This window comes from Nerophis lumbriciformis, linkage group LG20 (assembly GCF_033978685.3).
Source record: "Nerophis lumbriciformis linkage group LG20, RoL_Nlum_v2.1, whole genome shotgun sequence".
In the NCBI taxonomy this organism is placed as follows: domain Eukaryota; kingdom Metazoa; phylum Chordata; class Actinopteri; order Syngnathiformes; family Syngnathidae; genus Nerophis; species Nerophis lumbriciformis.
The window spans coordinates 12246470-12272749 of record NC_084567.2 but is presented as its reverse complement, the minus strand read 5'-3'; the positions used below and the strand labels follow the sequence as shown (position 1 = coordinate 12272749).

At 40.3% G+C, this 26280-nt stretch overlaps 2 protein-coding genes across 7 annotated transcripts in view; one reads left to right on the top strand and one right to left on the bottom strand.

Annotated features, from left to right (window-relative positions):
- LOC133619429 (palmitoyltransferase ZDHHC12-B-like) overlaps window positions 1-8778 on the top strand; it is a 21150-nt gene extending 12372 nt beyond the window's left edge. Inside the window, exons 4-6 of one of the 2 annotated variants that reach the window (XM_061980441.1) lie at window positions 772-938; window positions 999-1315; window positions 8635-8778. In XM_061980441.1, coding sequence (XP_061836425.1) covers window positions 772-938; window positions 999-1314 — 483 coding nt within the window. In that variant the 3' untranslated portion in view covers window position 1315; window positions 8635-8778. Of the gene's footprint in view, window positions 1-771; window positions 939-998; window positions 1316-4171; window positions 4472-8634 lie in introns of those variants that run through there. The other variant, XM_061980440.1, reaches the window with a different exon arrangement.
- LOC133619428 (serine/threonine-protein kinase N2-like) lies at window positions 3777-26280 on the bottom strand. Of its 5 annotated transcripts, XM_061980439.2 has the most exons (19): window positions 26134-26280; window positions 25922-26049; window positions 18315-18457; window positions 18112-18253; window positions 17951-18052; window positions 17776-17885; window positions 15288-15434; window positions 15144-15219; window positions 14929-15076; window positions 14773-14857; window positions 9870-9910; window positions 9733-9790; window positions 9365-9633; window positions 9248-9310; window positions 9108-9184; window positions 8903-9045; window positions 8735-8842; window positions 8588-8668; window positions 3777-4468 (listed from the first exon to the last, which is right to left on the bottom strand). In XM_061980439.2, the coding sequence occupies exons 2-19, from the start codon at window positions 26046-26048 to the stop codon at window positions 4265-4267; spliced, it is 2124 nt and encodes a 707-aa protein (XP_061836423.1). In that variant the 5' UTR covers window position 26049; window positions 26134-26280; the 3' UTR covers window positions 3777-4264. The 5 variants fall into 5 exon arrangements, with proteins under 5 accessions (XP_061836423.1, XP_061836421.1, XP_061836422.1 ...); XM_061980437.2 differs by having other exon boundaries at window positions 9365-9790; XM_061980438.2 differs by having other exon boundaries at window positions 8588-8842.

Sequence of the window (26280 nt, the reverse complement as noted above, 5' to 3'; positions counted from 1 at the left end):
CGTATTTATTTTTGTATTGTTTTTATATTTATTTTGTTTTTATTCAGTCATTGGTGGAACTAAGGACAATATTTGAATATTGTTTTTAATATTGTTGTGCAGCACTTGTTTAAATGTGCTATACAAATAAAGTGGATTGATTTTTTTCAGTCTTCTGATTGGACAAAAAGTGCATGGCATCAGGTGTGTGTGCGTGCGTGGACATAGACACTTTTGGAACTACAGTTGTGTGGATGGAGATTGTTTTAACCCCAAATATGTATTTTTTGAAACTCTCCATGTTCGTGTGGCTTTCGGCCCCTGGCCAATTTTTTTTTTAGCCCAATGCGGCCCCCAAGTCAAAAAGTTTGGACACCCTTGCTTTCCATATTTGGTGTAGAAAAGAGAAATACATATTGAGTAGTGAGGATACTTACAATGATATGTAGTGTAGAAAAGAGAAATTGGGAGAGTGGCTGTGCCAGCAACCTGAGGGTTCCTGGTTCAATCCCCACCTTTTACCAACCTTGCCACGTTCGTTGTGTCCTTGAGCAAGACACTTCACCCTTGCTCCTGATGGGTCGTGGTTAAAGCCTTGCATGGCAGCTCCCTCCATCAGTGTGTGAATGTTGGAATAGTGTCAAAGCGCTTTGAGTACCTTGAAGGTAGAAAAGCACTTTACAAGTATAAAAACCAAAACCAACCACCAAATATTGAGTGTTGAGGAGTGTATTGTCTGCGTGTGCTCTGGTTGCCAACTGTTATGTTGAATGTTTGTGTTTGTGTGAGCAGCAGCCAATGAGAGCCAAGCACTGCCAGACCTGCAAACGCTGCGTGCGGCGCTTCGACCACCACTGTCCGTGGATGGAGAACTGCGTGGGCGAGAGGAACCATCGCTGGTTCCTGCTCTACCTGCTGGTGCAGCTGCTGGCGCTGCTGTGGGCGCTGCAGGTGGCCTTGTACGTGCGCCCTGTCCTCACCTTACCAGTCTGCCTGCAGCTAACCAGGACTTCTTCCAGGTCGGGCATCTCGGCCGCCGCCACGTGGGAGTCCTGGTTGCGGGCCAACGGCTTCCTGCTGGCGGCGCTGTGCGTGGCGGGCGTCTTCTCGGCGGTGGTGGCGGTGCTGCTGGGCTGCCACCTCTACCTGGTGTCCATCAACTGCACCACCTGGGAGTTCATGTCCCGCCACAGGATCGCCTACCTGCGGGAGCGCCAGGACCAGGACAACCCCTTCGACCGCGGCGTCCTCTGCAACCTAAGGGACTTCTTCTGCGCGTGCGGCACCGTGGCGTGGGAGCAGGTCTACCACGGGAACACCCAGAACCCCGTCTGAGGTAACCTTTTTAAAAATGACTATTACCACCTGGACGCCGCACATCAACCAGACAGGAAGTAGATCACAAACAGGAAGTTCATGCCCTCAGGATTACTTTTTCTCATGTTTTGAATCCGACAGGAAGTAGATCACAAACAGGAAGTTCATACCCTCAAAATCTATTTTTTTCATGTTTTGAATCAGACAGGAAGTAGATCAGAAACAGGAAGTTCATGCCTTCAAGATCACTTTTTTTCATGTTTTGAATCCGACAGGAAGTAGATCAGAAACAGGAAGTTCATGCCATCAAAATCTATTGTTTTTCATGTTGTGAATCAGACAAGAAGTAGATGAGAAACAGGAAGTTAATGCCTTCAAGATCACGTTTTTTCATGTTTTGAATCCAACAGTAAGTAGATCAGAAACAGGAAATTCATGCCTTAAAAGATCACTTTTTCATGTTTTGAATCCGACAGGAAGTAGATGAGAAACAGGAAGTTCATGCCTGAAAAGATCACTTTTTCATGTTGTGAATCAAACAGGAAGTAGATCAGAAACAGGAAGTTCATGCCTTCAAGATCACTTTTTTTCATGTTTTGAATCTGACATTAAGTAGATCAGAAACAGGAAGTTCATGCCCTCAAGATCACTTTTTTCATGTTTTGAATCAGACAGGAAGTAGATCAGAAACAGGAAGTTCATACCCTCAAAATCTTTTTTTTTTTTTCATGTTTTGAATCCGACAGGAATTAGATCATAAACAGGAAGTTCATGCCTTCAAGATCACTTTTTTCATGTTTTGAATCCGACAGGAAGTAGATCATAAACAGGAAGTTCATGCCTTCAAGATCACTTTTTTCATGTTTTGAATAATAATAATAATAATAACTGGGATTTATATAGCGCTTTTCTAAGTACCCAAAGTCGCTTTACATGTAGATCAGACAGGAAGTAGATCAATCCAACAAGAAATCAGGAAGCCAATGAGCAGAGAGGAAGTAGATGAATGCATTATTATGTTTAATGTTATTAATGCTCTCATTCATTCATACGTTAGTAACAGTCTTTTTCATGAGGACACGCCCCCTCCCCTGTACAGTATTTATTGGCGTAGACATATTTATATTTATTCATGGTTGCTGTGGACAACGACTGTGACAAATAAACAACTTGGGGACCATTTATTATTATATTTATTATCAGGGGTGTCCAAAGTGCGGCCCGCAGCTCATTCCAAAAATAGTACTTAAAAAAAATAACATAAAAAGTGTAATAAAAGGGTGAAATGTAACAATAAAAAGTTGCAATGCAGGATGTTTTTTCTCTTGTTTAAAAAAAAAAAAAAAAAAATCACAATAAATGTTGTTATGAATTATTGACATATTCAAGGCTCCAATTACTTGACATCAAATATTACACTGTGAAAATTTTCGGGAGGGAAAATATTATATATTTTTTGTTTTTTCTATGACAAAAATTACATTAAAAAAATATTAAAACTTACAATAGACGGAAACATCTGAAGTTGATCTAGAGATTTAAGTGTGAAAGTAAAAAAGTTAAAAATAATGTTTTAGTTTTTTTAACACCTTTATGAGTGGGACCCTTTTGGGTCATTGCTTAAAAAATAATGAATCAAAATCATTGTTGTCATGAGTTATTGACCTATTTAATGTTCCAATCACTTCACATCAAATATTCCTCTTTTAACATTTTTCTGGGTAAATGTTTGCATATTTTGTGTTTTGCCATATACATTTTATTGACAAAATATTTAAATGTTTATAAATAAAACATAAAAAACAACAAAACTTTATATAAACCGATCTGAAGTTGATCTAAAGATTTATGCGTTGAAAAAAAAAATTAATATGACTTATTTTTTTATATTTGTATGACTGATAATATTGCTGATTTTGTGTTTTCCATAAAAAAAACAAATGGCATAAAACAACCAAAAAACCTTAAAAAAACTTATACTTGACAGATCTGAAATTTATCTAAAGATTTAAGCATACAAGTAAAAAAAAGTGTATGTATGTATGAGTCATTTTTAGCACCTTAATGAGTGGGACCCTTTTGGGTCCCCAAGAATATTAGTGGAATTTTTTTCAAACAGTGTCATTGCTTTAAAATAATATTGATTTAAAATCAATGTTGTTGTGAAAAACTGACCTATTTAAAGCTCCTATTGTTTTACATCAAATATTCCATTTGTAAATATTTTGGGGGACAATATTGCATATTTTGTGTTTTATGATAAAAAAACAAACAAAAAAAATAATAAAAACGTATAAGCGACAGATCTTAAGTTAATCTTGAGATTTAAACATAAAAGTTATAAAAGTGTTAAAAATGAGTTGTTTTTTGTGGGAACCTTTTGGATCCCCAAGTTGTAATTGGATTTAGGTCATTGATCAAAAAATAATGAATCAAAATAAATGTTATGAATTGTTGACATATTTAATGCTGCAATTACTGCACATAAAATATTACTTTGAAAATATTTTTTGGGAAAACATTTATCATTTATAAACTTGTTGTGTATTTTGTGTTTTTGCTATAAAACAAATAGTTTTCTTTAACAAAAGAGCCGAGAAAAGAAAAAAAAAGTATTTTGATATAGATAGATCTGATGTTGATCTATAGATTTAAAAGTTGCAAAAAATAAACAATATATGACTTATTTGTAGCATTTCTTATGACTGAGACCCTTCCGGGTCCTGGAAATGTTAAAAAAATGTAAATATAGTGTGGGTTTAGAAAATGACAAATAATTAAAATGGCCCCCAGGGGGTAAAGTTAGTACACCCCCGCACTACATGTACTCTAGCTGGATGGCTTCTTCTTTATTTTGTTTGCGCTGCTACATCAGGCGCCATGCAGGAGTCGTGGGCGGAGCTTGTCGAAGCAGGAAGCACTTCCTTGATTAGGTGAGCACAAAGCACGCGGGAGGATCCATCCCAGGTCAGCCGTGCAGAGCGCAGAAGTCAAAGTCGGCGAAGGCTCCTTGCTGCTCGTCTGACAGGCTGCCTGGTCGGGAGGGCGGCGACAAGACGGGCTGCAAGCTGGTGAAGTCGCTGTCGAAGTTGCTGACGTCGGCCGACTCTTTGATGGACGGCAGGAAAGGAGGCTTCACCTTCTTGGCCAGCAGCGCCTCCCACTCCACTTCCTGTGGGCACAGCAGGACGAGCTGCTCAGGCCACTGGTTGGCGATGATGACGTCATAACGTCAACGCATTGCTGAGTTAAAGTTAAAGAACCAATGATTGTCACACACACTAGGTGTGGTGGAATGTGTCCTCTGCATTTGACCCATCCCCTTGTTCACCCCCTGGAAGGTGAGGGGAGCAGTGAGCAGCAGCGGTGGCCACGCCCGGGAATCATTTTTGGTGATTTAACCCCCAATTCCAACCCTTGATGCTGAGTGCCAAGCAGGGAGGTAATGGCTCCCATTTTTATAGTCTTTGGTATGACTCGGCTGGGGTTTGAACTCACAACCTACCGATCTCAGGGCGGACACTCTAACCACTAGGCCACTGAGCTTCATGACCAGGCCCTCAAAAATGCGTCCAAATTGATGAAATATTCAGAATAAAAGCTCACGTCCTTCCACAGGCCTTGACCCACTAACAAAACATTCAGGAATGTTTGCATTCTAAAGTTAGCATGTGCCAAGTTTCAAGTTATATGAGTCTGAGGTGTGCTGCTGTTAAATTGGCTAAAAAAAAGTTAGCATGTGTGTCACATACCAGGTTATATGAGTCTGAGATGAACAACTGCAAACTTGGCTAAAAAGCTTGTTTAGAAATGACTGGTTGGACACCGTGTAGCATGTTACGTGTTAGCATATTAGCAAATATTATGGGATGGAATAGAAGATGAGTTGTGAGTCGTTGACATCAATACAAATACATTTAAAAAAAAAAACTGTAATTTTTTGTCTTACTGTGTTACCAAGCGTGTGTAAAATCCATTAGAAAGTTGTGTGTCAAACAGCCCCTTTAAGCGCCAAAAGTATGACTAAAGTGGCAAAGCAGTATTTACATTTGCACTTTAATTGTATTGATAGTTTAGTTAGCAACCATTCATTTTTCATTCACTTTATTTTAGCACATCATTGTGTCAATTTATTTTGATGTAGTATTTTCTTCTGACCAGTCTGTGTTGTCCAATGTGTTTTTTTTTAAGTTGTTGTGTTGTCAAAAGTGTTTTTTAAAGTTGTGTTTTAAAGATGTTTTTTTAAGTTGTGTTGTCAAACGTTTTTTTCAAAGTTGTTGTGTTGTCAAAGACATTTTTTAAAGGTGTTATGTTGTCAAAGACGTTTTAAGTTGTGTTTAAGTGTTTTTAAAATTGTGTAGTCAAGTGTTTTTTTAAGTTGTTGTGTTGTCATAGGTTTTTTGTCAAATATGATTGTAGCTGGGATAGGCTCCAGCGCCCCCCGCGACCCCGAAGAGAATAAGCGGTAGAAAATGGATGGATGGATGTTTTTTAAAGTTGTTGTGTTGTCAAATGTTTTTTTTAGCTGTTTTGTTGTCCAAAGTGTTTTTTAAAGTTGTTGTGCTGTCATGGGTTTTTTGTCAAAGATGTTTACTAAAGTTGTGTTGTCAAAAATGTTTTTTTTTTTCAAAAATGTGTTGTCAAAAGTGTTTTTTAAAGTTGTTGTCAAATAAATTTTTTAAGTTAAGTGTTTTAAGTTGTTGTCATAGGTTTTTTTTTTTTTGTCAAATATGTTTATTAAAGTTTTTGTGTTGTTTAGTATGTTTTTTAAAGTTCTGCTGTCAAAGACGGGTTTTTTTTAAGTTGTTGTGTTGTCAAAGACGTTTTTAAAGTTGTGTTGTCAAAGATATTTTCTAAAGTGGTTGTATTGTCAAATGTGTTGTTTATGTTTTTGGCAAAGATGTGATGTAAATTGTTTTAAAAGTTGTTGTGTAGTCAAGTGTTTTTTTAAGTTGTTGTGTTGTCATACTTTTTTTGTCAAAGAGTTTTATTAAAGTTGATGTGTTGTCAAAGATTTTTATTAAAGTTGTGTTGTCAAGTATGTTTTTTTTAAAAGTTGCTGTGTTGTCAAAAGTGCTTTTTAAAGTTGTGTTGTCAAGTGTTTTTTAAAACTGTGTAGTCAAGTGTTTTTTAAGTTGTTGTGTTGTCATGGGTTTTTTGTGAAAGATGTTTATTAAAGTTGCTGTGTTGTCAAATGTTTTTTTTAAGTTGTTGTGTTGTCAAGTGTTTTTTTTAAGTTGTTGGGTTGTCAAATAATTTTAAGTTGTGTTAAGTGTTTTTTTAATTTGTTTTGTTGTCATAGGTTTTTTGTCAAATATGTTTCTTAAAGTTTTTGTGTTGTCAAATATGTTTTTAAAGTTGTTGTGTTGTCAAATATATTTTCTAAAGATGTACTGTCAAATGTGTTGTTTAAGTTGTGTTAATCTTTTGTCAAAAATGTGTTGTAAAATGTTTTAAAAGTTGTTGTGTTGTCAAAAGTGATTGTTACAGTTGTGTTGTCAAAGGTGTTTTGTTTTTTTAAAATGTTGTGTTTTTTTGTCACAGATGTGTTGTAAAATATGTTTTGTAAAGTTGTGTTAAGTGTTTTTTTTAAAGTTGTGTTGTCAAAGATGCTTTCTAAAGTGTGTTGTCCAATGTGTTTAAAATGAAGTTGTGTTAAAGTTTTTTAGTCAAAGATCTGATGTAAAAAAAAAAAAGTAAGGTGTTGTGTTATTAAATGTGTTATAAGCTAGTGTATTGTCAAACGTATTTTGTCAAAGATGTGTTGTGAAGTTGTTTTAAGTGGTTTTTTTTAAGTTGAGGTGTTGTAAAAGATGTTTATTAAAGTTGTGTTTTCTAAAGTTGTTATGTTGTCAAATGTGTGTTAAAGTTGTCGTGTTAGCCTTTTGTCAAATATGTGTTGTGAACTCTTAAAAGTTGTTTTGTTGTCAAAAGTGATTGCTACAGTTGTGTTGTCAAAGGTGTTTTTTAGGTTATTGTGTTGTCAAAGGTTTTTGGGTCGGACATGTAAAATATGTTTTGTAAAGTTGTTGGGTCGGACATGTAAAATATGTTTTGTAAAGTTGTGTTAAGTGTTTTTTTAAAGTTGTGTTGTCATGTCTTTTTAAAATGGTTGTGTTGTCAAAAGTGTTTTTAAGTTGTTGTGTTGTCAAATGTTTTTTAAAGTTGTTGTGTTGTCAAACACGTTCTTAAAGTTGTGTTGTCAGAGGTTTTTTGAAAAGATGTTTATTAAAGTTGTGTTTTCTAAAGTTGTTGTGTTGTCAAATGTGTGTTAAAGTTGCCGTGTTAGTCTTTTGTCAAATATGTGTTGTAAACTCTTTTAAAAGTCAAAGGTGTTTTTAAGTTATTGTGTTGTCAATGGTTTTTGTGTCAGATGTGTTGTAAAATATGTTTTGTAAAGGTGTGTTATGTGTTTTTTAAAGTTGTGTTGTCAAAGGTGTTTTCTAAAGTTGTTGTGTTGTCAAATGTGTGTTGTTGTTTTTTAGTGTTTGTGTTAAAGTTTTTAGTCAAATATCTGATGTACAATGTTTTTTGAAGTTGTTGTGTTGTCAAAGGTGTTTTAAAGGTATTGTTGTCAAAAGTTTTTAATGATGTGTTGTAAAATGTTTTGTAAAGTTGTTATTGTGTTTTTTTTTAAGTTGATGTGTTGTCAAAGATGTTTTTAAAAGTTGTTGTGTTAAATGTTGCTGTCAAAGGTATGTTTTTAAAGTTGTGTTGTCAAGTGATTTTTAAAGTTGTGTTGTTAAAGGTATTTTTGAAGTTATTGTGTTAAAGGTTTTTTTTGTCAAAGATGTGTTGTAAAATATGTTTGTAAAGTTGTTGTGTTGTCAAAATGTTTTGTCAAAGATGTTTTAAGTTGTTGTGTTGTCAAATGTGTTTTAAAAGATGTTGTGTTGTCAAATGTTTTTTAAGCTTGTTGTGTTGTCAAAAGTGTTGTTTAAAGTTGTTGTGTTGTCAAATATGTTTTTCATTTTTGTGTTGTTAGTGTTTTGTCAAAGATGTTTTTAAGTTGTGTTGTTAGTGTTTTGTCAAATATTTAAGTTGTTGTGTTGTCAGTGTTTTGTCAAATATATTTTTAAGTTGTTGTGTTGTCAAATATGGTTTGAGGTTGTTGTGTTGTCCAAGGTGTATTTATGTGTTACATAAATAATGACCTCTGACATGCAGTCATATCATCTGACAAGGTTGTAAGCTGGAAGTAGGTGAGAGGTTAAAGTCAAGAGTGAGATGGAGTGTTAATATTTGAGTGGGCTGTAGTGGAAAAGGTGATGGTATGTAATAACATGTCTACCTGAAAGAAAGTCTCTCCCTTCAGCTCGTTGGCGTCTCTCTCTCCAGCACCGAGCCTCTTCAGCGGGTTCTTCTTCAGCAGCTGCGAGGAAACAAAGACAGTTTTGGCGAGTGCGTCCTCGGCCTGAGGCGGCGTGATGGCGTCCACCTTCTGCATGATGGCCACGGCGTCCGGAGGAAGCGAGGCGGGATAGTGGACGTCGTCGTTGACGATGCTGTCGAACACCTCCTCCTCGTCCTCGCCCAGGAAGGGAGACTGGAGCAGGACGGCGAGGGTCAGAGAGGAAGCCACGCCCCCTTGTGGCAAACTACCCACCTCGCCCACCAGCATCTCGTAGATCAGCACGCCCATCCCCCACCAGTCCACGGCCCGCGTGTAGTCGTCGTCCGTCAGAACCTCCGGCGCCAGGAACTCCGGCGTCCCGCAGAAGGTGGACGTCCGGTCTCCGTGAGACATCCCTGCAGAGAAGCAACGGGGTGAAGTCAGAGTCCGTCCAAGACCAGTTCTGTGCCAGGACCACCTTCTTTACAAAGGCCAAAGTCGGTCATTTTGACGAAGCCGTCGGCGTCCATCAGCAGGTTGTCCAGCTTCAGGTCTCTGCGTGGACAAGACCGAGGGTCAGGTGGCGCTAGAGAGCCCCGGTCCCCGTGCCCGACTCACCTGTAGATGATCCTGTTGCCGTGCAGGAAGTCCAAGGCCAGCAGCACGCAGGCCGAGTAGAACCTGGGGAAGAGTCCGCATCAGAGGACAGACTCGGCTTGGTGACACCGGACTCACCTGGTCTGCTCCTGGCTGAAGGCCTGGTTGTGGATGTGGATCATGAGGTCTCCCCCGGGGAGGTAGTCCATGACGAAGCACACGTGCTCGCTGGTCTGGAAGCAGGCGTGGAGGTGGACCAGGAAGGGATGGTCGCAGGCGGTGATCATCTGGAAGATCCTCTTCTCGCTCATCAGGCTGTCCACCTCGTCCCGCGTCACGACGTCACTCTTCTTCAGGGCCTTGACGGCGTAGAGTCCGCCGGTCCTGCGGGACTCGGCCAGCAGCACCTGGACACAACATTTCCAAGGGAGACTGACAGGAGAAGACGAGAGAGGACGTGGTGACGCCGCGGGCTGAGACCACGTCCACAGACGGGAGGCCGCTACCTTCCCAAAGTGGCCTCGGCCCAGCACCGACACGTAGCGCAGGTCCTCCACTCGCATCCTGGACCACACGGAGACAAGAAGGTGAGAAGGAGCCCAGAGAACACGTCACCTCCTGGTCTTCTCATGGTGGTCTTTACTTGGCAGGAGACTCGTCGTCTTCGCTCCTGCTGAAGGACGACTGCAGACACAAACACTTCCTCGTCATCTTGTTAGCATGCTAACCTTTATGCTAGCATTCATCTCATTAGTATAATTGTCCTACTTGGCACCATCTTGCGTGAATGCTAACTGTTAGCATGCTTTCGTATAATTCTTACTTGGCGCCATCTTGCGTGAATGCTAACTGTTTACATGTTCACATGCTAACGCTAGCATCCATCCATCTTCTTCCGCTTATCCGAGGTCTGGTCGCGGGGGCAGCAGCTTAAGCGGGGAAGCCCAGACTTCCCTCTCCCCAGCCACTTCGTCCAGCTCCTCCCGGGGGATCCTGAGGTGTTCCCAGGCCAGCCGGGAGACATAGTCTTCCCAGCATGTCCTGGGTCTTCCCCGTGGCCTCCTACCGGTCGGACGTGCCCGAAACACCTTCCTAGGGAGGCGTTCGGGTGGCATCTTGACCAGATGCCCAAACCACCTCATCTGGCTCCTCTCGATGTGGAGGAGCAGCGGCTTTACTTTGAGTTCCCCCCGAATGACAGAGCTTCTCACTCTATCTCTAAGGGAGAGCCCCGCCACTCGGCGGAGGAAACTCATTTTGGCCGCTTGTAACCGTGATCTTGTCCTTTCGGTCATGACCCAAAGCTCATGACCATAGGTGAGGATGGGAACGTAGATCGACCGGTAAATCGAGAGCTTTGCCTTCCGGCTCAGCTCCTTCTTCACCACAACGGATCGATACAGCGTCCGCATTACTGAAGACGCCGCACCGATCCGCCTGTCGATCTCACGATCCACTCTTCCCCCACTCGTGAACAAGACTCCGAGGTACTTGAACTCCTCCACTTGGGGCAAGATCTCCTCCCCAACCCGGAGATGGCACTCCACCCTTTTCCGGGAGAGAACCATGGACTCGGACTTGGAGGTGCTGATTCCCATCCCAGTCGCTTCACACTCGGCTGCGAACCGATCCAGTGAGAGCTGAAGATCTTGGCCAGAGGAAGCCATCAGGACCACATCATCTGCAAATAGCAGAGACCTAATCCTGCAGCCACCAAACCAGATCCCCTCAACGCCCTGACTGCGCCTAGAAATTCTGTCCATAAAGGTTATGAACAGAATCGGTGACAAAGGGCAGCCTTGGCGAAGTCCAACCCTCACTGAAAACAGGTCCGACTTACTGCCGGCAATGCGGACCAAGCTCTGACACTGATTATACAGGGAGCGAACTGCCACAATAAGACAGTCCATTACCCCATACTCTCTGAGCACTCCCCACAGGACTTCCCGGGGTACACGGTCGAATGCCTTCTCCAAGTCCACAAAGCACATGTAGACTGGTTGGGAAACTCCCATGCACCCTCAAGGACCCTGCCGAGAGTATAGAGCTGGTCCACAGTTCCACGATCAAGACGAAAACCACACTGTTCCTCCTGAATCCGAGGTTCTACTATCCGGCGTAGCCTCCTCTCCAGTACACCTGAATAGACCTTACCGGGAAGGCTGAGGAGTGTGATCCCACGATAGTTGGAACACACCCTCCAGTTCCCCTTCTTAAAGAGAGGAACCACCACCCCGGTCTGCCAATCCAGAGGTACCGCCCCCGATGTCCACGCGATGTTGCAGAGTCTTGTCAACCAAGACAGCCCCACAACATCCAGAGCCTTAAGGAACTCCGGGCGGATCTCATCCACCCCCGGGGCCTTGCCACCCTTGGTGGCAAGGCCCCGGGGGTGGATGAGATCGCTAGCATGCTTTCGTAAAATGTTGTTGCTTGGCGCTGTCTGCGCGTGAATGCTAACTGTTTCCGTGTCAGCATGCTAACATTTATACTAGCATTCGTCTCATTAGTTTAGTATAATTGTCCGCCATCTTGCGTGAATGCCAACTGTTTGCATGCTAGCGTTGGCATGCTTGCGTATGTCTACTTGGTGCCATTTTGCATGAATGCTAACTGTTTCCATGTTCACATGCTAACGTTAGCATGCTTTCGTATAATTTTCTGACTTGGCGCCATCTTGCCCATCCATCTATCCATTTTCTATCGCTTGTCCCTTACGGGGTAGCAGGGGGTGCTGGAGCCTATCCTAACTGTTTCCATTTTAGCATGCTAACATTTAGACTTGCATTTGTCTCATTAGTTTAGTATAATTGTCCTACTTGGCGCAATCTTGCATGAATGCTAAATGTTTACATGCTAACGTTAGCATGCTTTCGTATAATTGTCTTACTTGGCGCCATCTTGCGTGAATGCTAACTGTAGCCATGTTAGCATGCTAACATTTATACTAGCATTCATCTCATTAGTTTAGTATAATTGTCCTACTTGGTGCCATCTTGCGTGAGTGCTAACTGTTTACATGCCAATGTTAGCATAGTTTTATATAATTTTCTTACTTGGCGCCATCTTGCTTGAATGCTAATTGTTTACATGCTAATGTTAGCAAGCTTTCGTATAATTTTTTCTTACTTGGCGCCATCTTGCATGAATGCTAACTGTTTCCATGTTAGCATGCTAATGTATAATGTTATTGTGCCCACATTTTTCATTTTGTGTCAAGGCATAGGACGGTACATGACTGCTTATGGCCACCTTAGCCCCAATGTCTCTTAACTCGGCAGATTTTGCGCAAACGCAAACGCGCGAGGTCCTGTATGCGAAAATCCTAAAGAATAAATTAGCCCGTCCCCCCAGTTTTACGGATCATCATGAAAATTGACAGAGACGTCTATCGTGACAGGAAGATCATAAACGTCTCAAGAACCCATGTTTGAAAACAAACATGAAGTCAGCCATTTTGGTTTCTGTCAGCCGTTTTTAGTCCAAGAACAGTGGTTGTACTTTGGCAAAATTCCTCCTAAAGACTTAGCAAACAAAACGTATAGCAAGTACGGCGAGTAAAGAAATCCATGGTATTTACGTTTATACATTCCAAATTAGCTTAAATGCTAGCATGCTAACTTCAGCAAGAAGAGTTAAACAAGTCAGCAGAAGTACCGAAATCCATACTTTTTGGGCTCATACCTTCAAAATAAGCTTTAATGCTAGCATAACACTTTATTTGCATTGGTACGGGTAACATACATTAGGGATGGTGCCTTGTAATGAAATACAGAATGCATCGGTTTTTGACAACACAATTAGCTAAAACGCTAGCATAGCATGTCAGCATGCTAACATTAGCATGTTAACGTTGGCACACTAACATAGGAAAAGTTTGTAAGCTAGCAGTACTATACCTAGCAAGTACCAAAGTCCATTAATTTTTCACATAGTCAAAGTTAGCTTAAGTACTAGCATAAAATGTATGCTAACATGGGAACATTTAACAAACATGCAAGATGGCACCAAGTGAGGAAATCCATCCATGTTTTTTTAAGGTTTATACCAACAAAATGCTATCGTTAGCACGGTAACATGGCAATATGGTCGAGGATTTATCTGTCATAAAAGGTTTAAATACGGGGGGGGGGGGGGATAAAATATGGGGAAAGAAGGACAAGAAACTGAAAGAAGAACAAATTACGGGGAAAGAAGGACACTACTGAAAGAAGAACAAATTGCGGGGAAAGAAGGACAAAATACGGAGAAAGAAAGACAAAATACGGACAAAGAAAGACAAAATACGGAGAAAGAAGTAGAAAAACGGGGGGAAATGGACAAAATACAGGGAAAGAAGGACAAAATACAGAGAAAGACAAACGGGGAAAGAAGGACAAAATACGGAGATAGAAGGACAATAAACAGGAAAAGAATTACAACAAACGGGGAAAGGACAAAATACGGGAAAAGAAGGACAAAATACGGGGAAAGGAGGAGACAAAATACGGAGAAAGAAGTACAAAAAATGGGGGGAAATGGACAAAATACAGGGAAAGAAGGACAATAAACAGAAAGAAAGACAAAATACGGAGAAAGACAAACGGGGAAAGAAGGACAAAATACGGAGATAGAAGGACCATAAACGGGGAAAGGACAAAATACGGGGAAAGGAGGAGACAAAATATGGAGAAAGAAGGACAAAATACGGGGAAAGAAAGACAAAATACGGAGAAAGAAGTACAAAATATAGAGAAAGACAATAAACGGGGAAAGAAGGACAAAATACGGAGATAGCAGGACAATAAACAGGGAAAGAAGTACAATAAACGGGGAAAGGACAAAATACGGAGAAAGAAGGACAAAATACGGGGAAAGAAAGACAAAATACGGAGAAAGAAGTACAAAAAATGGGGGGAAATGGACAAAATACAGGGAAAGAAGTACAATAAACAAAAAGAAAGAAAAATACGGAGAAAGAAGTTCAAAATACAGAGAAAGACAATAAACGGGGATAGAAGGAGACAAAATACGGAGAAAGAAGGACAAAATACGGGGAGAGAAGGACAAAATACGGAGATAGAAGGACAATAAACAGAGAAAAAGGTACAAAAATACGGAGAAAGAAGGACAAAATATGGGGAAAGAAAGACAAAATACAGAGAAAGAAGTACAAAAAAGGTGGGGGGAATGGACAAAATACAGGGAAAGAAGAACAATAAACAGAAAGAAAGACAAAATACGGAGAAAGAAGTTCAAAATACACAGAAAGACAATAAAGGGGGAAACGACAAAATACGGGAAAGAAGGAGCCAAAATACAGGAAAAGAAAGACAAAGTCCGGGGAAAGAAGGATACAATTCGGGGAAAGAAGGTCAAAATTCGGAGAAAGAAGGAGCCAAAATAAAGGGGAAAGAAGGACAAACTTGAAAAAAAGTACAAAATACGGGGAAGGAAGGAAAATAACTGGAAAAGGAGGAAAAAATATGGGAAATGAAGAACAAAATATGAGGAAAGGACAGAAGGACCAAAGAAGACAAAATCCTGGAGAGAAGACAAGTGCTCACCAGCTGCCCTTGAAGCAACACTGTGGTTGAGGCCCGGTGGTCGCCCTGTGTCGCCTCCTCCTGGCAGGGAGGACTTCTGTTCTCACTGCACGAGGAGAAAAAAAGATCACATGATGTGTTCTCCGTCAATCGTCGCCAGATAGGATGGTTCCTCACCTGGGTGGCGTGCGCTCGGCGGCGATGGCAGCGGCGAGGGTGGAGCTGAGTGTGCTGAAGGAGGTGTAGCGAGGGAGGACGTTCATCATCAGGTGACCCCAGGTGGTGAAGTTCATGTTCATCTGAGCCGCACGCACAAACTTCTTACCTGACACATGTTTATGTTGACATCAGCTGCACACTGACTCCTCTAAACTCCATCCCATAATGTGTACCTCTCTCTTTGGTGAAGATGCATCTCTGACGTCTGAGTTTGGGCGGATGTTCTACCAGCACGTCCACCAGGCGACACTTTACATCGTCAACAATAGTTGTTATGATAAACAATAATAATAATTGACACCAGCAGAAGAAGTCACCTGGACGTGGAGGAGACCTCGTGGTTCCAGACGCCACGCATGCGAGGACCAGGTCTGGTGGTCCAGCAGCTCTTCCAGGCGCAGGAAGACCACACCACACATGGTCTCCTCGTCCCGCCAGAAGACGTCCACCTCCAGCTCCCGGGACTGCAGCAGAGCAAGGTTTGACGCACGTTACATGTGGACAATGTCTCCCTCTGCTGGTCACTACAGGAACTGCCACCATCATTTAACACACTTGTTACTTCTTATGAAGTCTGCATATGCAGGTATTGTACACATTATTTTTGACTTAGTCTAATTCGTCATTAATAATTGTGTGAATGTTCCAAAGCAATTCCCAGAATTCCAGGTTTTCCGGGACATTTTTGCCATTCAAAATGAATTGGCCATTTTTCAAACTTCCACCATTTGCAAATTTTTCAAACGATTCAAACCATTCCACCTTCAACATATTCCACTCATCCTGGACATTCAAACTAACATCTTTCCATGTTCCAAACCAAATTCCGGTTTTCCTGGAAATTCACACCCTTCAACATTCAAACTATTCTTACATTCATACTACATTCTGTCAGCATTTCAGTTCAACTTCAGCATTGCAGCATTCACGCGCAATTCCTTCAGGAAATGCCTCATCTAGTTAAATGTAATGACATTATTTTAAAAGTAAATACATAAAATTATTTAAAGTGATGTAAATAAAATATATGAAAATAATACATTTCATAGAATGTCTGCATGCAACACCTCTCCCTGCTGGTCGCAAAAAGAACTGGCAATAAATGACTTAATAGTTTCAATTATAAATACAGTCCTGTAAATGTATTAATATTTGTAAATAAATATTGACAGGATGTTTCTAAAATATGGACACATATTTTTATATTTACTTAGACTAATAAGTAATGGATAATTACATTTAATAACATTTATTTAAAAAATATATATCAAAATACGTAAGATCAGACACATAAAATAAATAATACATTTAATGTTACATATGGACAACGTCTGCATTCAACATATGTGCAACAGCTTCCCCTGCTGGTCACAACAGGAACTGCCACGATCATTTAATACAGTTGTCAATGCTGTAACATTATTAAGTATTGACATACGCATATATTGTACACATTTTATTGACTTAGCCTAATTTGTAATGAATAATTAAATTTGATGACATTATTTTAAAAATAAATACATAAAATTACTTAAGATAGTGTATATAAAATAATACATTTAAAAGAATGTGAGAATGTTACATATGGAAAATGTCTGCATTCAACAGCTTTCCCTGCTGGTCACAAAAGGAACTGACGGTATATGACGTCATCTCGACTGAACGTGTAATACTGTACTTTAAATAATGAATATACTGTATGCAGTAATTTTCAAGGTATCCCTGGACATATTATGTATTTACTGTTTTTTAAGTGTTGCCTTTTAGGTCATCAATAAAAAAGAAAAATGCAGTACACTAATTTTCTTTTAAATGTATGATGAAAATAAAAACACATTAGGGACATTCCTTAAATATGTTTTATATATTGGAACTAAATGTGTACATTTTAAATTAGAGTGTAAAAGTATTTATCTTGGCAAATAAATGTTACACTTGTGTTATAACAACAAGTTAAAAAGAAACAAAAAATTAATTATGAAAATGATTTTTTTTAATGAAATAATAAATAAAAAGAATATTAAAACATGTTTTAGTTCATAATATTAATATGTATTGAAATACTTTTTTATATTATATAAGATACACTAATTATCCCACATGAAGGAAATTATTTTAATTATTAAGATTATTTTTAACTAACTAACTAGTAGAGTCAATTTAAAATTTCGGTAGAAATGTCATGTGAATGCTAAAGAGCCAAAGCCAAACTGAAATGCTAACAGTTAGCACAATAGTAAAGTAAGAAAAAATATGAGCAAAATGAGCTGAATGGTAATGGTTGTGCCGTTGGGTTGTTAAAAAATTTGCGACGAGCCGTAAATGTCCCTCGAGATGCACTTGGGACCCCCCTGTTGCAGAGTATTGGTATTGAATGGACATATGTGAACTCATGCTGAGAATACTATGCTAACATGCTAACGATAATATGTGTACAGTTAACAGTGAAATATCAAAATATATGAAACTGAATTGTATACCTGCTAAAATAGCTAAAAAGCTAGCATGCTAATTTTGGCATGCTAAAATGCTAACTGTAACATGCATCAAGTACCAGCATATGACTGAGGTGCAAACCTACAAATTTAGCTAAAATAAGATAGCATACTAACATTAGCATGCTAACAGGTATCATTTATCAAGTAACAAAATATTTGACGCTGAGGTGTCAAAATGCAAAATGAGCAAAAAAGCTAGCTTGCTAATATTAGAATGCTAACGGTTGTGTTAAAAAATTAGCGACGGGCCGCACTTTGGACCCCCCTGTGTTAGAGTATTGGTATTACCAGACAGATGTGGACTCACTCTCTCCAGTCGGAGACAGAAGGTCTGATCCCAGGTCAGCTTGGCCGCACTGGTCCATGGCGTCCTGTCCACCGGTCTGCCGTCCAGCCTCAGCACGGCGCTGGTCTGGGCTGCTCGGTCCACACAAATGTGGGTCTGGCACGTCAGAGCGTCTCCTTGGGAAGGAGGACCTTACCTGAAGGTGTGGCAGCAGCCGGGGACTCCTCGGGGACCCGGTCCAGGTGAATCGGAGGACACAAGAGGTCCTCACATCCGAGGAGTCGGACTTCCAGCTTCCCTGAAGGAACAAACGTGCTCATGAAAGTCTTTAAATCAACATTTTTAATAATTTCTTACCCGTTAATGATGGCGGTCTGCTGGACAAGATGGCCGCCGGGCGCTTGTGGACCGACTCCACCCTCCGGTCGTGCAGGCACGTCTCCATGGCGACGCGCAGCAAACTCAACTTCTGGGAAGACTCGCGCTCTCGGGTCTCCGCCTGCATGGCGTCAAGAGGACGGACTTGGTACGCACTGCTGTTTTGGGCGGCAAAACCGTACCTCTGCGCGGTCAGGCGAGGACATCTCCTCGGTCCGCCTGAGGAGGTCCTTGGCCCGCTCCCAGGCCTCGTGCTCTCTCTGCATGTAGTACTGCAGCTCGGCCAGGCGGGCGTCTTCCGGGCTGACAGCCGGCTGAGACGTCCCTAAAGACAGAGAGACACTTGAACGCATCGTTTGTCTGTAGCACTGTAGCATCTTGCGCTAGCATGCTAACACGCTAGTCAAAAATTAAATATGTATGCTAATACACTGCTTAGGATTTACTAACATGCTAGTCTACAATCAGAGATACGGTATGTTGATTAATAGATACACGTAGATAGATAGCCATGTTAACGTTTATATAAAGGTTTATTTGAAATAGGGACAGATACAGAAACATAGATATCTGAAACAGTTATCCAATGTATGCATTGGATAACTTTGTAGCCAAAGCTAATTTACAACACTTGTACCCAACAACAACAACAACACAGACCACTAAATGGTAACACCCGAATAAGTTTTTCGACTTGTTTAAGTCGGGGTCCACGATAATCAATTCATGGTATAAATATAAATATATACTATCAGCATAATACAGTCATCACACAAGTTGATCATCAGAGTATATACATTGAATTATTTACATTATTTACAATCCGGGGGTGGGATGTGGAAGGGGTTGGGCTAGGTTTGGTTGATATCAGCACTTCAGTCAACAATTGTATCATCTGAGAAATGGACATTGAAACAGTGTAGGTCTGACTTCGTAGGATATGTACAGCGAGCAGTGAACATAGTGAGGTGGGATGTGGTGGGGGGAGGGTGTTAGTCTAGAGTTGTAGTTGCCTGGAGGTGTTCTTTTAGTGCGGTTTTGAAGGAGGGTAGAGATGCACTTTCTTTTACACCTGTTGGGAGTGCATTCCACATTGATGTGGCATAGAAAGAGAATGAGTTAAGACCTTTGTTAGATCGGAATCTGGGTTTAACGTGGTTTGTGGAGCTCCCCCTGGTGTTGTGGTTATGGCGGTCATTTACGTTATGGAAGTAGTTTGACATGTACTTCGGTATCAGGGAGGTGTAGCACATTTTATAGACTAGGCTCAGTGCAAGTTGTTTTACTCTGTCCTCCACTCTGAGCCAGCCCACTGTGGAGAAGTGGGTAGGAGTGGTGTGATCTGGGGAAGAGAATCATAAAGAGATATCATAAACAAGTCAGAACTTTTTAACTGTACTAATTATACACTGCTTTAAATGCTAACACGTTAGGCTAGATTGATACTGTTAGCATTTTAGCTTGGTGGCCTACAGATAGATACATAGCGAGGTAGGTAGATATCATTAACAAGTCAGAACTTTTTAACTGTACTAATTATACACTGCTTTAAATTCTAACACACTAGGCTAGATTGATAATGTTAGCATTTTAGCTAGGTAGCTTTCAGATATACATAGCTAAGTAGGTAGATATCATAAGCAAGTCACAACTTTTTAACTGTACTAATTATACACTGCTTTAAATTCTAACACGCTAGCCTAGTTGATACTGTTAGCATCTTAGTTAGGTAGCCTACAGATAGACAAATAGCTAAGGATGTGAATATCATAAACAAGTCAGAACTTTTTAACTGTATTAATTATACGAAGCTTTACTTGCTAACACGCTGGGCTTGAATGATATTTTTAGCATCTTAGCTAGGTAGCCTACAGATAGATACATAGCTAGGTAGGTAGATATAAATAAGTCAGAACTTTTCAACTGTACTAATTATACGCTGCTTTACATGCTAACATGGTGGGCTAGATTGATACTGTTAGCAATTTAGCTAGGTAGCTTACAGATGCCCCATGTTGCTCTCATGTTGTTTCTGTTCTTGTTTAATAATTGACTGTAGTATTCCTTCCTACATGTTCGTAGTATACTAATTAGCTTGTTTTATATTTCTTGTACTTATTTTCTGCCTCTACAGATCTCTCTGTTATAAATATTCGATATGTGTTTTTTTTTGTTTTAAAGCATTTGTCAGTCCTTTTGTCATCCATGATTGGGTGTTTTTCTTTTGCTTCTTACTAAGTTCTTTCCATGGACAATGTTTATCATAAAATTAGGGCTGGGCGATATGGCCTTTTTTTAATATCGCAATATTTTAAGGCCATATCGCGATACACGATATATATCTCGATATTTTGCCTTAGCCTTGAATGAACACTTGATGCATATAATCACAGCAGTATGATGATTCTATGTGTCTACATTAAAACATTCTTCTTCATACTGCATTAATATATGCTACTTTTCAACTGTCATGCAGAGAAGGAAATCACAACTAAAAAAATCACTATTTTTTTCATACGGTGTTGATCTGGAAATGTTTGCCTTGGCATTTTGATGGTGTGGACGTGTGGCACCAAACGGAGATATTGACGTGCGGCGTAAGTACTGTTCATTGTCTAGCGGGTGACTTTTCAAATGATGCTACATATTAGCAGTGTAGCCGAGTATCCTGGGTTCACCTATACAGTGTACTTATCTAATAAAATAATAAACGGGAGACATTAGAGCAGGTTCGGTAGCCACCGCTTCTTTAATGTCAACAGCACACACCTCCTTCCACAACCACACACACCCTACGTCACAGCCCTACGGCAACTCTGGAGGGACAAATCTTCTCCTCCTTACCTAACACACTCCGGTAACTTGGGACACCCTGAACTGTTTGTTACAGCAGTAATGCTACTTTTTATAGCAACGCTTTTGCCCCACACTTTACAAATTACGGTTGTCTGTTCAACATATTCCCACTTGAAGCCAAACCACCGCCAGACGATGGACCCCCTGCTGTTTTTCTTGGGAATTAATTATTCCTTCATTTGTTACCAGATTGACACCTTCTTTCTCTCGTATCACCACTCCGCTAGCATCACAGCTAACGTTAGCCATGCTACTACCTCTCTGCTCGGGGAGGGCGTATACGTATGTGATGTATGACGTGACAGCATGTGACGTGTGTAAGAAGCTGCGCTTTGTCTGTCTGTGTGAAGCAGAGACATGAAAGAGCAAGGAGAGCCTGTAGTGTAATGCCCGCAGCTAAAAGCAACTGCGTGAGAACGTATACTCGATATCACGATATAGTCATTTTCTATATCGCACAGACACAAACCCGCGATATATCGCGTATATCGATATATCGCCCAGCCCTACATAGAGTGTTAGAAAAGTGTTGAAAAAATTCCCATATGCATCATCTACATCAGGGGTGTCAAACTCAAATACAGAGTGAGCCAAAATTTCAAACTGAACAAAGCCGCGGGCCAAGGTTGAACAAATAAACCCTTTAATAGGGACCCAAACAAGTTTTGCATTGAATATTGAACAAGCAAGGCTTATATAACTTTATAGTGACATGCAAAATCGAGTTTCAAATAATAATAATAATTAAAAAATATCAATGGCATATCAAATACAATTTAAATAAAAATGTAATGCCTCTTTTCTATTTGCAGCCTTTTGAGGTAAATATCAACATTAACTTTTTCCACAGGCTAATAAATTTGAAAATAAAATAACAATGAATAAACCAACCATTCAGGACTTTAAACTACTCAGTTTGCAACACACTGATCTAATCTGATGTGCCAAAGCCAGATACCTGGCATCTTTTCTTGAATGCTAGTTCATTAATGTCGGGGCTCAGGCTTTGAGCTGAGGCAACCTTCATTATCGAACGAAGGTGTTCATCAGTCATTATATCTCGTATTCCACCCGGACCACAGTCTTGGGGGCGTGCCTTAAAGGAACTGCCTTTAACGTCCTCTACGAGCTGACGTCACGTCCGCTTTTCATCCATTCTAACAACGTGCCGGCCCAGACACAAGATAAGTGCGGCTTCTGTACGCACAGACACGTGAATGCAACGCATACTTGATCAACAGCGATACACGTTACACTGAGGGTGGCCGTATAAACAACTTTAACACTGTTAGAAATATACGCCACACTGTGAATCCACACCAAACAAGAATGACAAACACATTTCGGGAGAACATCCGCACCGTAACACAACATAAACACAACAGAACAAATACCCAGAACCCTTTGCAGTACTAACTCTTCCGGGACGCTACAAAATACACCCCCGCTACCATCAACCCCCCGCCCCCTCCGACCCCCCACAAACCACCCTCCCACACACACACACACACACACACACACACACACACACACCTTGTAGCGTCCCGGAAGAGTTAGTGCTGCAAAGGATTCTGGGTATTTGTTCTGTTGTGCTTTCTGTCTTGCCTCTTGGTGAGGGCGGTCACATTTTTCTCCGCTCCCTCCTTCCCTGCTTGCTTTCTTGTGTCCTTGTCTTGTCTGAACTTTTTTGAAGCCTCTTTCTTTGAGGCATCAAAGAAAGAGGCGAGGTAGGTAGATATCATAAACAAGTCAGAACTTTTTAACTTTACTAATTATACACTGCTTTAAATGCTAACACGCTAGGCTGGATTGATACTGTTAGCATTTTAGCTAGGTGGCCTACAGATAGATACATAGCGAGGTAGGTAGATATCATAAACAAGTCAGAACTTTTTAACTGTACTAATTATACACTGCTTTAAATTGTAACACGCTAGGCTAGATTGATAATGTTAGCATTTTAGCTAGGTAGCTTTCAGATATACATAGCTAGGTAGGTAGATATCATAAGCAAGTCACAACTTTTTAACTGTACTAATTATTCACTGCTTTAAATTCTAACACGCTAGGCTAGATTGATACTGTTAGCATCTTAGTTAGGTAGCCTACAAATAGACACATAGCTAAGGATGTGAATATCATAAACAAGTCAGAACTTTTTAACTGTATTAATTATACGCATCTTTACTTGCTAACACGCTTGGCTATAATGATACTGTTAGCATCTTAGCTAGGTAGCCTACAGATAGATACATAGCTAGGTAGGTAGATATAAACAAGTCAGAACTTTTCAACTGTACTAATTATCCGCTGCTTTACATGCTAACATGCTGGGCTAGATTGATACTGTTAGCAATTTAGCTAGGTAGCTTACAGATGCCCCATGTTGCTCTCATGTTGTTTCTGTTCTTGTTTAATAATTGACTGTAGTATTCCTTCCTACATGTTCGTAGTGTACTAATTAGCTTGTTTTTTATTTCTTGTACTTATTTTCTGCTTCTACAGATCTCTGTGTTATAAATATTCGATATGTGGTTTTTTTTGTGACAAGCATTTGTCAGTCCTTTTGTCATCCATGATTGGTTGTTTTTCTTTTGCTTCTTTCTAAGTTCTTTCCATGGACAATGTTTATTATAGAGTGTTAGAAAAGTGTTGAAAAAATTCCCATATGCATCATCTACATCAGTGGTGTCAAACTCAAATACAGAGTGGGCCAAAATTTCAAACAGAACAAAGCCGCGGGCCAAGGTTGAACAAATAAACCCTTTAATAGGGACCCAAACAAGTTTAGCATTGAATATTGAACAAGCAAGGCTTATACAACTTTATAGTGACATGCAAAATGGAGTTTCAAATAATAATAATAATAATTAAAAAATATCAATGGCATATCAAATACAATTTAAATAAAAATTGAATGCCTCTTTTCTATTTGCAGCCTTCTGAGGTAAATATCAACATTAACTTTTTCCACAGGCTAATACATTTGAAAATAAAATAACAATGAATAAACCAACCATTCAGGACTTTAAACTGCTCAGTTTGCAACACACTGATCTAATCTGATGTGCCCAAGCCAGATACCTGCCATCTTTTCTTGAATGCTAGTTCATTAATGTCGGGGCTCAGGCTTTGAGCTGAGGCAACCTTCATTATCGAACGAAGGTGTTCATCAGTCATTATATCTCATATTCCACCCGGACCACAGTCTTGTGGGCGTGCCTTAAAGGAACTGCCTTTAACGTCCTCTACAAGCTGTCGTCACGTCCGCTTTTCATCCATTCTAACAACGTGCCGGCCCAGACACAAGATAAGTGCGGCTTCTGTACGCACAGACACGTGAATGCAACGCATACTTGATCAACAGCGATACACGTTACACTGAGGGTGGCCGTATAAACAACTTTAACACTGTTAGTCCTCCCTTGTTTTAGTAGTGCAGTTTTATATTTCCTATTGACGAACCTCATTATTATTACTGGTGCCGATCCATCCTTCTTCTTATGGAGTGGGTGGCAAGCTTCTACATTTTCCATGTCCATGAGTATACCCTTGGACTCCATGAACACTGCCACTTTACAGATAGATACAAAACTAAGTACTGTAGGTAGATATTACAAGTCATAACAGTTAAAATGTAGTAATTAAACGCTGCTTTGCATTCTAACACACTAGGCTAGAAGGATACTGTTAGCATCTTGAGCTAAGTAAATCAAATCAAATCAAATCAACTTTATTTATAAAGCACATTTAAAATTTACCAAAGGGGTAGCCAAAGTGCTGTACAATAGGCAGGTTAAAAGATAACACAAGAAAAACGAGCAAACACAACACAACACAACACAGAGCACGATAAAAAATAAATAAATAAATAAATAGGTCACAGATAGATACAAAACTATGTACTGTTGGTAGATATTACAAGTCATAACATTTCAAATGTTCTAATTAAACGCCATTTTGCATGCTAACACGCTAGGCTAGAAGGATACTGTTAGCATCTTGAGCTAAATAGGTCACAGACAGATACAAAGCTGCGTACTGTAGGTAGATATTACAAGTCATACCATTTCAAATATACTAACGTTGCTTTACATGCTAACACGCTAGGCTATTGAGATACTGTTAGCACCTTGAGCTAGGTAGCCGACAGATATATACACAGCTAAGTAGGTAAACTATGCAAACAAGTCAGGACCTTTTAGTTGTACTAACTATATGCTGTTTTGCATGCTAACACACTTGGCTAAAAGGATACGATTAGCATCTTGAGCGAAATAGGTCACAGACAGATACAAAACTAAGTACTGTAAGTAGATATTACAAGTTATACCATTTCAAATGTACTAAATAAACACTGCTTTGCATGCTAACACGCTAGGCTAGAAGGATACTGTTAGCATCTTGAGCTAAATAGGTCACAGATATATATATACACAGCTAAGTAGGAAAACAATACAAACAAGTCAGGACCTTTTAGTTGTACTAACTATATGCTGTTTTGCATGCTAACATGTTATGCTAAAATAGTACTGTTAGCATCTTGAGCTAAATAGGTCACAGATATACATATACACAGCTAAGTAGGCAAACAATACAAACAAGTCAGGACCTTTTAGTTGTACTAACTATATGCTGTTTTGCATGCTAATACGCTATGCTAAAATTGTACTGTTAGCATCTTGAGCTAAATAGGTCACAGATAGATACAAAATTAAGTACTGTAAGTAGATATTACAAGTCATACCAGTTCTAATGTACTAATGAAACGCTGCTTTGCATGCTAACACGCGAGGCTGGAAGGATACTGTTAGCGCTTGAAACTTGGTAGATATCTTACATTTTAAAAGTACCGACTTCAGTTGTAATATTTCTTATCTTCACATGGCGTTACGGTGAGGACACTGTTGGACATGTGTGTGTGGTCACTGACCTCCACCGTGGTCGCGGTGGGCGTGGTCCTGGCCGCCCCCCGCCTGGGCCACTTTGATGATCTGCAGTCGGATGTTCTCCATCTTGGAGCGACTGTCCTGCAGCATCTGCTGAGCCGTGGACAACATCCTGCACGCGGAGACACCTTCGTCATCCTCATCTTCATCACCTCTTCTACTCCCAAGTGGACAAAGTGAGAAGGACACGTCCTACCTTCTTTTTCTTCTTCTTCTTCCTCCACGTGTGTCCTTGAAGATGACGCTCTCCTCCTACATCCTGGACAGCATCACGCAGCGTGTCCTCCCGCCTGCCGCGTCCTGGTCCCACACCACAACACTCCCAGCCAATCTCCTTCACCGC

Excerpts from the sequence above, each read along its gene's own strand:
- LOC133619428 (XM_061980435.2), bottom strand. The coding sequence starts at position 26,048 with ATGTTGTCCACGGCTCAGCAGATGCTGCAGGACAGTCGCTCCAAGATG. Across the intron at positions 15,077-15,143 it reads CATCTTCACCAAAGAGAGAG|GTAAGAAGTTTGTGCGTGCG; the intron begins GTACACATTATG and ends AACATGTGTCAG. Across the intron at positions 9,046-9,107 it reads CTTTGGCCTTTGTAAAGAAG|GGATGTCTCACGGAGACCGG; the intron begins GTGGTCCTGGCA and ends GCTTCTCTGCAG.